We start from the raw sequence: 13,497 nt of genomic DNA on the forward strand, positions 1-13,497 counted from the left end.
ATAATAATAATAATAATAATAATAATAATAATAATCTGCAAAACTCCTAAAGTAAAGGGGTTATTTTACTCAATGATGTGCAAAATTCAAACGCTGCAAAACATTGCTCTTCTTTATTTGTGGGTCTCAATATGGAAGGGAAGGATCAGGAAGCCCCAAAGGAAGGATGCACAATTTGGATATTTATTTTGCAGAGAAGATGGCATTACAGGTTAATGTTGCCGCAGACGGTGATGCCCAAAATGCCCAGGATGCCGGTCTTGGCGCAGCCGCTGGCATGGTAACCACCTGCAGAGGGAAACAAAGGGGGTCAGTCTATGGCGCAACCAAACTATTATATAGTTCCAAGCTATGGCAGGACAGATGGGGTTCCACAAGTGCAAGTACAGCAGAATCATAGAATCATAGAGTCGTAAGAGGCCCCCAAAGGCCATCCAGTCCAACCGCCTTCTGCCAAGCAGGAAGGCACCCTCAAAGCCCTCCCGACAGATGGGAAAGAGAGGGGGAGATAGATAGATAGATAGATAGATAGATAGATAGATAGATAGATAGATAGATAGATAGCAGAAAGAGAGAGAAAAAGATATAGATAGATAAACAGACAGATAGATAGATAGCTGCCAGAGAGAAAAGATAGAGAGAGAGAGAAGAGATAGATAGATAGATAGATAGATAGATAGATAGATAGATAGATAGATAGATAGCTGCCAGAGAGAAAAGATAGAGAGAGAAGAGATAGATAGATAGACAGACAGACAGACAGACAGACAGACAGATAGCTGTCAGAGAGAAAAGACAGAGAAAGAAGAGATAGATCGATCGATCGATCGATAGATCAGAGAGAAAAGATAGAGAGAGTAGAGATGATAGATAGATAGATAGATAGATAGATAGATAGATCGATAGATCGATAGCTGTCAGAGAGAAGAGAGAGAGAGAGAGAAGAGATAGATAGATAGATAGACAGATAGAATAGATCGATAGATAGCTGTCAGAGAGAAAAGATAGAGAGAGAGAGGGAGAGAAGAGATAGATAGATAGATAGATAGATAGATAGAGATAGTAGAGAGAGAAAAGATTGACGATACCAGAGAGATAATAGAGATACATAATGAATGATGGATAGAGAAAGAGCTAGCAGATAGAGATATAAGATAGATGGATAGATAGATAGATAGATAGATAGATAGATAGATAAACAGAGAGAGAGAATCATAGAATCAAAGAGTTGGAAGAGACCTCATGGGCCATCCAGTCCAACCCCCTGCCAAGAAGCAGGAAAATTGCATTCAAAGCACCCCCAACAGATGGCCATCCAGCCTCTGTTTAAAAGCTTCCAAAGAAGGAGCCTCCACCACACTCTGGGGCAGAGAGTTCCACTGCTGAACAGCTCTCACAGTCAAGAAGTTCTTTCTAATGGATGATGAATAGCGAAAGAGCTGACAGATAGAGCTATATGCTTTGAATGTGATTTTCCTGCTTCTTGGCAGGGTTGGACTGGGTGGCTCACCAGGTCTCTTTCTACTCAATGATTCTATGATTCTATGATAGATAACAGAGGTGATAGATGAGAGAGATGGATGATGGATAAATAGCTGACAGATAGAGATATATGATGATAATAATAATAATAATAATAATAAAATAATAATACAGTCTAATACTAATAATGGATACATAGCCGCTTTGAACCTCCTTTGTAGAGAGAAAAAGCAGAGTATAAATATAATAATAATAATAATAATAATATATTATTATTATTATTATTATTATACACTCTAATACTAAAAATGGATACATAGTCGCTTTGAACCTCCTTGTGGGGAGAAAAATCAGGGTATAAATAAACATAATAATAATAATAATAATAATAATAATAATACAGTCTAATACTAATAATGGATTCATAGCCGCTTTGAACCTCCTTTGTAGAGAGAAAAAGCAGGGTATAAATAAACATAATAACAACAATAACAGTAATAATTCAAAACAATAATGTAACAATAATAACAATAATAATAATAATAATAATAATAATTTTTTATTATTATTATTATTATTATACACTCTAATACTAAAAATGGATACATAACCACTTTGAACCTCCTTGTGGGGAGAAAAATCAGGGTGTAAAGAAACATAATAATAATAATAATAATAATAATAATAATAAACATAATAATAATAATAATAATGTCTAATACTAATAATGTATACATAGCCACTTTGAACCTCTTTTGTAGAGAGAAAAAGCAGGGTATAAATAAACATAGCAACAACAATAACAATAATAATACAAAACAATAATGTAACAATAATAATAATAACAATAATCTATTATTATTATTATTATTATTATACACTCTAATACTAAAAATGGATACATAACCACTTTGAACCTCCTTGTGGGGAGAAAAATCAGGATATAAATAAACACAATAGCAACAATAACAATAATAATAACAACAATAATATAATATGATAATATAACAATAACAATAACAATACAGTCTAATACTAATAATGGATACATAGCCACTTTGAACCTCCTTTGTAGAGAGAAAAAGCAAGGGTATAAATAAACATAATAATAAACATAATAAACATAATAATAATAATAATAATAATAAAGTCTAATACTAATAATGGATACATAGCCACTTTGAACCTCCTTTGTAGAGAGAAAAAGCAAGGGTATAAATAAACATAATAATAAACATAATAAACATAATAATAATAATAATAATAATAAAGTCTAATACTAATAATGGATACATAGCCACTTTGAACCTCCTTTGTAGAGAGAAAAAGCAAGGGTATAAATAAACATAATAATAATAATAATAATAATTATTATTATTATTATTATACACTGTAATACTAAAAATTGATACATAGTTGCTTTGAAGCTCCTTGTGGAGAGAGAAATCAGGGTATAAATAAACATAATAAACATAACAACAACAACAACAGCACAGTCTAATACTAATAATGGATACATAACTGCTTTGAGTCTCCTTGTGGAGAGATAAAGTGGGTTATAGATAGACATAATAATAATGATAATGATGATGGTGATGATGATGATGTGGTTTAGAGCTGACAACTCACTCTCGATTCTTTTGACGGTGTAGACAGGGACGTCCCTGCAGAGGTGTTCAATGGAGCTTCCGAACTTGAGCCATTCCCGGATGGATGCAAAGAAGGAGTCGCTGGGCTCGTATTGCACCCAGACATTCCTAGAGGACATCATCTCTTTCATCATCTGCAAAGGAAACCATGCACAAAAATGAGACCCTAAACCCAGTTCAATATTCATCGTGGGCACTTTGCACCTGTGGCATTGGATTTCAATTCCCAATGACGTCGAGCATGCTCCCCCCCCCCCCAACAAGGGATGGTGACTTATAGTTCTGCAAAGGACAAAGGTACCAGACTGCGCAATAGGGGTTAAGTCTTGGTCAATTTGCCAAGGCCTTAACAACAATGAGGACCCCATGAAACTTCGGGAATTGCTAGACCTTGGGGTCTCTGCCTCTCTCGGGAGCTGTAGTTCTCCAAGGACGGGGAGCAAAGCTTGTTTCCAGAGACACCAGGTCCATTTGGGCCACTCAAGAACTCCTGCCAGGGCCTTTGTGCAACACCCTTGCATTTTAGCCATCCCCTATGGACACTCTTTCCCCCCACATGGACAAACCTTATGAAATCTTGCCTTTTATGAACTTTAGATATATGAAATGTGTTTTCTGATTTCTTTGTGTGGCAGAAGCCTTTCCCCTTTTCTTCTGACCTTTGTTTCCCCTATATACATGAAGAAACTCCACCAAAGGGACTACAAAGCCCCAAACATTCCAGGATTTTTTATCCACAACTTCCTTTTGCATGAACAATAGCCTGGGCAGCTGGTGGCCCTCGGAGGAATTGCCCAGCCCTCAGCTTGCCCCTTTGGCAAAAATCTTAATCATATTTCCTCCTGGGGGACAAAAGGTCCTCGAAAAAACCTTTTGCCTTCGCTCTGATTATTCATGCCACTCAAAGCACAATAGATCAGGCTGGCTTGAGATTTCCCCTTTGTCTCGCCGGCCGCATGGCATGGCATTTTCTTTTTTTACTCCTTTCCTAGATTCCTTTGTGCTCCCTCATCCTGCCTTCATGTCTCCTGATCATGGCAGGGAACAACAGGGAAGCCGGGGTGGGGAGTTTGAACTCTGCAACTTTGAATTTGCTATAAATATGACTATATTGGTGTATTCCCCTCATGCTTAGCTTTGGCGAATTATTGCAGCTTTGCATCAGTTTCAGCTGAATCGCATTAAACCTCGATGGCTTTTCTTCAACTGGTGAGACTTTTCATTGGGAAATCAGGGAAAAATATGGGATGCTTCTCTGTCTCGCCAGGGAAAAAGAACTCTTTGATGAGTCTAATTGGTCTCTGCCTCCTGGCAAAGACCCCTACATTTTAGCTCTAGATCACCATCATCCCTAAGGATGATGATAGGCATTGCACTCTGAGACATCTGCAGAGCATGAGGACAAAGAAAGGTGGTGCCAAATGTATCATCCCATAATAATGCATTGTATACCCTGCACAAGTGGACCTAGACATTCCTAGAGAAGCATTCCCTGTAGGATTTGCCAGGTCCTCCAGTGCAACTCGATGCTAATTTCCAGGAGAAGCAAACCATAGAATGACACTGGAGGACCATGCATTGGATCGTGAACCCCGAAAAGCAACAAAATCTCTGCAAAAAAAGCCACCCTTACCTGCTTCTCATAGGATAGTCGGCCAATTTCCTCCAGAAGCGGGACATAGCCCTTCTCCATCTTCAGGATGAAGCAAGCGCGGCGAGAGAAGAGCCGGGTGGCGATGTAGCCCTGGAACAGAAGAAGGAAGGAAAGAAGGAATGAAAAGAAGAGAAGAAAAGAACAAACAATTGGATCTTTCCATTCCTCTGCTTTCTATCCGGCTTTGGGACTGACATTCATTCATCTTCCAATGAGTGTGGCTCCTTCCTTCCTCTTCTCTTCTTTCTCTTCCTCTCCTTCCTTCCCCTCATCCTTTTACTATCTTTTCCTTCCTTCCTTCTTTCCTCTTTCTGCCCTTCTTTTCCTTCCTTCTCTCCTTTTTCTTTCTTCCCCTTCGGTCCTTTTCTTTTTCTTTCCCTTCCTTTTCTCCTTCCTTACTTCTTTCCTTTCTCTTCCTTCCTTCTCCACATACCTTTCCTCCTTTACTTTCTTTTCCTTCCTGCCCTCCTTTTTCTTTAGCCTTTCTTCCTTTCTCTTCCCCTCTTGTTCCTCTCCTTACTTTTCCTCATACCTTTACTTTCTTTTCCTTCTTTCCCCTTTTCTTCCTTCCTTTCTCTTCCCTTCTTTTCCTCCCTCTACTTCATTCCTCTGATATCTTTCTTTTCTTTTCCTTCCCTTTTTTCTTTCTTCCTCCTTTCCTCCTTCTCCCATCTTTCCCTTTGTCCCGTTTCCCTTCTTTTCTTTCCCTTCTTTTTCACCTTGCTCCCTTCCTTCCTCTTCTCTTCTTTCTATTCCTTTCTTTCCTTCCTTCTCTTCATACCTTTACTATCTTCTCCTTCCTTCCTTCCTTCTTTCCTCTTCCTGCCCTTCTCCACAAACCTTTCCTCCTTTACTTTCTTTTCCTTCCTGCCCTCCTTTTTCTTTCTCCTTGCTTTCTTCCTCTTCCCTTTTTTCCTCTCCTTCCTTTCCCTCATACCTTTACTTTCTTCTTCTTCTTTTCCTTTTTCTTTCTACCTCCTTCCTTCTTTCCTTTCTCTTGCCTTCTTTCACTTTCTCTCCTTCCTTCCTGTCATACATTTCATCCTTGCCTTTCTTTTCCTTCCTTCCCTCCTTTTTCTTCCTTCTCCTTTTTTTCCTTCATTCCCTTCCTTTTCATTCTTCCTTCTTTTTTCCTTCTCCCATCTTTCCCTTTGTCCCTTCTTTTCTTTCTCTTCTTTTTCTTCTTGCTTCCTTCCTTCCTCTTCCCTCCTTTTCCCTTGCTGTCCCTCCTTTCTCCCCTTCCTTTCTCTGCTGGTCTTTTTCTTGCTTTCCTCCCCTCTCATGCCTTTCCCCCCTCTCCTTTTCCTTCTTTCCCTCCTTTTTCTTCTCCCTTCCTTCCTTTTCCTTCTTTTTCTCTTTCTTTCTTTTCTTCCTTCTTCCCTTTTTCTCATACACATGTAATCTAGCAACAGCCAATCCACTTCACTCTCTTTCTTTCTCTGTGACATCACAGAGTGCCACTTCACCTAGCAACAGCCAATTGTCTTCCTTCCTTTACTTTCCCTTTTTGACTAAAAAGGATGGTTTCTTAATTATGGAACCCTCAATAATTTTAAGTTGGATCATGAAGGTTCTATGTGCCAAGTTTGACTCAGATCCATCAAACCATGGAGGAACCTTTGTGGTACAAACATATATACCGTATATCTGCTTTTATAGATAACCCATTGCAAAGCAAAGCTCATCGCATGCAAGGTACAGAAGCGAGGGCAATCCCAGCCTATGGCAAACAGACATCTTTCCCCATTTGGAAGCATATCTTTTTCTAAATAGCTACCAAATGATATATAGTTTGCAAAGATGTGTGTGTGTTATACTCACATGTTTATAGTCAAAGATTGTGTCCGAAGAGCAGAGCCCTCCATAGACATGTACATTGGCCACTTGGTTCTCGTTGTCAATGGTCACCGTTTGCTGGACATAATCTCCATCAGGGCTCGGGATCCTATAGACCTGAATGCAAATAAAGGCATATATTTGTATTATTTCCATCCCTATCTATACACCGAATAACTGCAGAGTGGGTAAACACTAAATAATTTGGAATCCATTTTCAAAGCATGCATTAAAAGTGATTTTCCGCCATTTACCTGGTAAGAACCTAACGCCGGGCTCCAGAAGAATCCCAGAAGGGCGATTATTGCTGCCTGGAATTAAAAAAAGAAAATATATCTTATATACCGGTAATAGAAACAAAGATTGCTAACTCAGGGCTGCATCATCATCATCATCAACAACAACAATGCCCCACTTTGACTTCCATAGCTCAATGCTAGGAGATCCGGAGAGCTGAATAATAATAATAATAATAATAATTATTATTATTATTATTATTATTATTATCTTTAATAATTAAATGCAGTTTAAAATTGATATGGTTGGATAGTCACCTAGAAAAACTGTGATCCAGAAGATACATATTGGGAAAAGCCCAGTTTCAATTTCAAATTGTAAATTTCAGCCTGCATTTTTAAGGTGTATTTTGCAATATGCATTTCGATATTGTTGTGTCTGTTATTTTTTTCAACTAAGCATCAAGAAGAGGTAGGCAGCAAACACATTATTATTATTATTATTATTATTATTAACATCATCATCATCTTCCGGTGGCGTAGTGGGTTATACCGCTGAGCTGCTAAACTTTCTAATCGAGAGGTTGCAGGTTCGAATCTGGCAAGTGGGGTGAGCTCCCGCTGTTAGCCCCAGCTTCTTTAATAATTAAATGCAGTTTAAAATTGATACGGTTGGATAGTCACCTAGAAAAACTGTGATCCACAAGATACATATTGGGAAAAGCCCAGTTTCAATTTCAAATTGTGAATTTCAGCCTGCATTTTGCAATATGCATTTCGATAGTGTTGTGTCTGTTATTTTTTTCAACTAAGCATCAAGAAGAGGCAGGCAACAAACACATTATTATTATTATTATTATTATTATTATTATTATTATTATTATTTCCCGGTGGCGATTATTATTATTATTATTAGCAGCCCCCCCGGTGGCATAGTGGATTAAACGGCGGAGCTGCTAGACTTGCTGACCGAAAGGTCGCAGGTTCGAATCTGGGGAGTGGGGGTGAGCTCCCGCTGTTAGCCCCAGCTTCTGCCAACTTAGCAGTTTGAAAACATGCAAATGCGAATAGATCAATAGGTACTGCTCCAGCGGGAAAGTAATGGCGTTCCATGCAGTCATGCCGGCCACATGACCTAGGAGGTTTCTATGGACAATGCCGGCTCTTTCACTTAGAAATGGAGATGAGCACCAACCCCCAGAATCAGACACGGCTGGACTTAATGTTAGGGGAAAACCTTTACCTTTACCTATTATTATTACTATTATTACTATTATTATTATTATTGCAAGCTCCTGTGCATGGATGCAGATCGACATGGAAATCTGAAAGCGGTGGAAATTGACCCATATCTCCTTATTGAACCCCAAATTTCACCATAGTCTTCTGAAACTCCTATGTCTATCCGTTGGGAGTTCACAAAGGATGCATCTACACTGCAGAATTAATCCAGTTTGAAACTCCTTAACTACCATGGATCAATGCCATGGCATCTTTGGAGCTGTAGTTCACTGAGACAAGAGTAGACTTCATAGAAGTAACTACAACTCTACCGCATTAGGCCATGGCCGTTCAAGCAGTGTCGATCTGGATTAATTCCGCAGTCTAGACGCACCAAAGAAAAATACAACGCTAAGGATCAATATTTTGATTTGAGAACTGAGTCCCTTCCAGATCAAATATTTGGTTCCTTCTGATATCTTCCTTTAAAAAAACACTGGTTCAGGAAATGGGTTAATTCATTGTGTTTCCCATGACGGATTAATTTTGCCCATATTACTATTGCAAATAATATTGTTTCCATCACGTAATGGATCGGCAAAGGCTTCCCATCAGAAAGACAATTGCAATGCCCTGTTTTCCCGAAAACAAGCCCTAGCATGTTCGGAATAGAAGCCCTACTTCAGAAATAAGCCCTAGTTACAGGTCATCAAAAACATTCAATTTGGAAAAATAAGACCTACCTCGAAAATAAGCCCTAGCGTGATTTTTCGGGATTATTCAGGATGATCGCAATCTAAGACCTACTTCCAAAATCAGTCCTAATTACAATAATTAATTTGGAAAAATAAGCCCTACCCCAAAAATAAGCCCTAGCATGACTTCTCGGGATTATTGAGGATGCTTGGAATAGAAGCCCTACTTCAGAAATAAGCCCTAGTTACAGGTCATCAAAAACATTCAATTTGGAAAAATAAGACCTACCTCGAAAATAAGCCCTAGCGTGATTTTTCGGGATTATTGAGGATGATTGCAATCTAAGACCTACTTCAAAAATCAGTCCTAATTACAACAATTAATTTGGAAAAATAAGCCCTACCCCAAAAATAAGCTCTAGCATGACTTCTCGGGATTATTGAGGATGCTTGGAATAGAAGCCCTACTTTGGAAATAAGCCCCAGCGACAGTCAGTTTTGAATGCAAAAATTAATACAAGACCTTGTTGGGGGAAAAGGGCATGTCAAAGGTCAGAGAGGAATTTGCCGGGAAAATACTCACAAGGCTGTTCATGTTTCTTGCAGAGAGGCCAGGGAGCAAATGGGATGCAACCCAATGGCGTCGGGGATTTTATACTGCCCGGGTGGAAGGTGTGTGTGGGGGCCGCTATCTGGGGACACGCCATTGCAAACGGCCTTATCGCCATGCTGGCCACCGCCCCCGATACCTGGCGCCCATCAACTGACCGGGAAACATGCTGCATTGGGCAAACACCACCGTTTCCTTTTGCCAGGAGGCTCCGCTCAGACCTTCAGGGTTGCATTCCTTGCATTAGAGCAGGTGGCTGTGCAAAAGGAAGACGTGTCCTAGCATTGAGCCATGGCAGTCAATGTGGGGTATGATTATTATTACTCTTATGCCCTGGGTCATCATGCCTGTAGCACAAATGCAACCCCAGAACCACATGTGTGGCCCAAATGCAGCCTTAGGTCCATATGCAGTCCTTGACCCACATTCACAACATAAATGCAGCCTTTGGGTAGCATTTGTCATTCAAATGCAGCCCTTGGGTCATGTCTGTAGCCCAAAACCAGCCTTCAGATGATGTATGTGCAGCCCCTCAGCATCTATTGTCCAAATGCAACCCACAAACTTAATCTGTAGTCCACATATGGCTTTGAGGCTATGTCTGTAACCCAATTGCACCCTGAGAACATCATCTGTAGTCCAAATATGGGTTTTGGGTCATTCTGTGCCCAAATGCACCCTGAGAACATCATCTGTAGTCCAAATATGGCTTTTGGGTCCTATCTGTAGACCAAATACAGGCTTCAGATGATGTCTACAGTCCACAGGCAGCCCTTGGGCCCCCTTCACAGCCTAAATGCATTCTTTGGACTTCATCTGTTATCCAAATGTCATCCTTGGGTCATGTCTGTAGCCCAAATGCAGCTTGAGAATGATCATTTGTAGTCCAAATATGGCTTTGGGGTCCTATCTGTAGACCAAATACAGGCTTCAGATGATGTCTACAGTCCACAGGCAGCCCTTGGGCCCCCTTCACAGCCTAAATGCATTCTTTGGACTTGATCTATCATCCAAATGCCACCCTTGGGTCATGTCTGTAGCCCAAATGCAGCCTTCAGATGATGTAACTAATCCAAGTGCAGCCCTTGGGCCACCTTCACAGCCTAAAGGCAGTCTTTGGACAGCATCTGTCATCCAAATGTAACCCCCAAACTTCATCTGTAGTCCACATATGGCTTTGAGGCTATGTTTGTAACCCCAATTGCACCCTGAGAACATCATCTGTAGTCGAAATATGGCTTCTGGGTCATGTCTGTAGCCCAAATGCAGCCCTTGGCCCACCTTTGCAGGCTAAATGCCTTTGGACAGCATCTTTAATCCAAATGCAACCCCAGGACCAAATAGAATCATAGAATCCTTGAGTTAGAAGAGACCTCATGGGCTATCCAGTCCATGGGCTATCCAGCCAAGAAGCAATTACAGCCTTCACATGATGTCTATAGTGCATTTGCATCCCTTGGGCCACCTTCACAGCCTAAATGCAGCCTTTAGATAGCATCTGTCATCCAAATGCAGTCCTTGCCCTTTATCTGTAGCCACATATGGCTTTTGGGTCCTTTCTGAAGACCAAATGCAGCCTTCAGATGATGTCTGCAGTCCATGGGCAGCCCTCAGGCCCCCTTTACACCTTTGGACTTCATCTGTCGTCCAAATGCAGCCCTTGGGTCATGTTTGTAGTCCAAATGCAGCCTATGCATCTAGTCCAAGTGCAGCCCTTGGGCCACCTTCACAGCCTAAAGGCAGCCTTTTGACAGCATCTGTCATCCAAATATGGATTTGAGGTCATGTCTGTAGCCCAAATGCACCCTGAGAACATCATCTGTAGTCCAAATATGGCTTTGAGGTCATGTCTATACCCCAAATGTACCCTGAGGACATCATCTGTAGTCCAAATATGGCTTTGAGGTCATGTCTGTAGCCCAAATGCACCCTGAGAACATCATCTGTAGTCCAAATATGGCTTTGAGGTCATGTCTGTGGTCCAAATGCATCCTGAGAACATCATCTGTAGGTCAAATATGGCTTTTGGGTCATGTCTGTAGCCCAAAGGCAACCCTTGGGCCTGTTTTGCAGACTAAATGCAGCCTTTGGACAGCATCTTTAGTCCAAATGCAACCCTGGGACCATATGTGTCGTCCAACTGCAGCCTACAGATGATGTCTACAGTGCATTTGCAGCCCTTGGGCCACCTTCACAGCCTAAATGCAGACTTTGGATAGCATCCGTCATCCAAATGCAGCCCTTGGGGTTAATCTGTAGTCTACATATGGCTTTTGGGTCCTGTCTGTAGACCAAATACAGCCTTCAGATGATGTCCACAGGCAACCCTTGGACCCCCTTCACAGCCTAAATGCAGCCTTTGGACTTCATCTGTCGTCCAAATGCCACCTTTGGGTCATGTCTGTCGCCCAAATGCAGCCTTCAGGTGATGTATCTAGTCCAAGTGCAGCCCTTCACAGCCTAAAGGCAGCCTTTGGACAGCATCTGTCATCCAAATGCAACCCCCAAACTTCATCTGTAGTCCAAATATGGCTTTGAGGCTATGTCTGTAACCCGAATTGCACCCTGAGAACATCATCTGTAGTCCAAATATGGCTTTGAGTTCATGTCTGTAGCCCAAATGCATCTTGAGAACAACACCTGTAGGCCAAATATGGCTTTTGGGTCATGTCTGTAGCCCAAAGGCAACCCTTGGGCCTGTTTTGCAGACTAAATGCAGCCTTTGGACAGCATCTTTAGTCCAAATGCAATCCTGGGACCACATCTGTCATCCAACTGCAGCCTTCAGATGATGTCTACAGTGCATTTGCAGCCCTTGGGCCACCTTCACAGCCTAAATGCAGACTTTGGATAGCATCTGTCATCCAAATGCAGCCCTTGGGGTTAATCTGTAGTCTACATATGGCTTTTGGGTCCTGTCTGTAGACCAAATACAGCCTTCAGATGATGTCCACAGGCAACCCTTGGACCCCCTTCACAGCCTAAATGCAGCCTTTGGACTTCATCTGTCGTCCAAATGCCACCTTTGGGTCATGTTTGTAGCCCAAATGCAGCCTTCAGATGATGTATTTAGTCCAAGTGCAGCCCTTCACAGCCTAAAGGCTGCCTTTGGACAGCATCTGTCATCCAAATGCAACCCTCAAACTTCATCTGTAGTCCAAATATGGCTTTGAGATCATGTATGTAGCCCATATGCATCCTGAGAATATAATCTCTAGTCCAAATATGGCTTTTGGGTCATGTCTGCAGCCCAAAGGCAACCCTTGGGCCTCCTTTGCAGCCTTTGGACAGCATCTTTAGTCCAATTACAACCCTGGGACCACATCTGTTGTTCATCTGCAGCCTTCAGATGATGTCTACAGTGCATTTGCAGCCCTTGGACCACCTTCACAGTCTACATGCAGCCTTTGGAGAGCATCTGTCATTCAAATGCACCCCTTGGGTCATGTCTGTGGTTCAAATGCAACCCTGGGACCACATCTGTAGTCCAAATGCATCCTGCAAAAATCGTCCTTATCCACCGTGGCTTTTTCTTACAAATTTATTGCATTTGTCTCTATGGATTTTTCCAAATGCAAACAGAGAGGACTCCCGTTGTATTATTCATTGCAAAAGGTATGCAATGAATAATACAACTTTCTCTCTCTCTCTATTCCTCCCTACATATCCTCTGTAAAGGTGCAAGACATGCAAGAGCTCCCATTGCTTCACCTATTTTATTAGCTTATTAAAATTAGGGATTTCTTAGAACCAGAACTGTTTACGATTTGAGTTGTATTTTTCTCCCTGGATTCATGGTGCTTGTTGATATGTGTCAAATCCATGAATTCTATGAGGATTCCTTAAGCAAAGAATAAATGATTCTTTGCATTTTAACTGTGTTGTGATTTGTGATTTTATAGTTGTATTTAATTATGTTGAGCCAAATGAAGAGGCGGATTAAAATAGTATTGTAGAGTAGAGAGCATTGCCTAGACTACTGCAACGCTCTCTACGTGGGGTTGCCCTTGAAGACGGCCCGGAAGCTTCAATTAGTCCAACGTGCGGCAGCCATGATTCTAACAGGAGCGGAACGCAGGGAGCATACGACCCCCCTGTTGCGCCAGCTCCACTG

General features: G+C 41.3%; 1 protein-coding gene across 1 annotated transcript; it reads right to left on the reverse strand.

Annotated features, from left to right (window-relative positions):
* Window positions 1–205: 205 nt before the first annotated feature.
* GKN2 (gastrokine 2) lies at window positions 206–9,368 on the reverse strand. The gene is made up of 6 exons (XM_067470604.1): window positions 9,357–9,368; window positions 6,876–6,932; window positions 6,607–6,738; window positions 4,765–4,875; window positions 3,112–3,265; window positions 206–288 (listed from the first exon to the last, which is right to left on the reverse strand). The coding sequence occupies exons 1-6, from the start codon at window positions 9,366–9,368 to the stop codon at window positions 206–208; spliced, it is 549 nt and encodes a 182-aa protein (XP_067326705.1).
* Between the last annotated feature and the right edge of the window lie 4,129 nt (window positions 9,369–13,497).

Source organism: Anolis sagrei, chromosome 7 (assembly GCF_037176765.1).
Source record: "Anolis sagrei isolate rAnoSag1 chromosome 7, rAnoSag1.mat, whole genome shotgun sequence".
NCBI classification, from domain to species: domain Eukaryota; kingdom Metazoa; phylum Chordata; class Lepidosauria; order Squamata; family Dactyloidae; genus Anolis; species Anolis sagrei.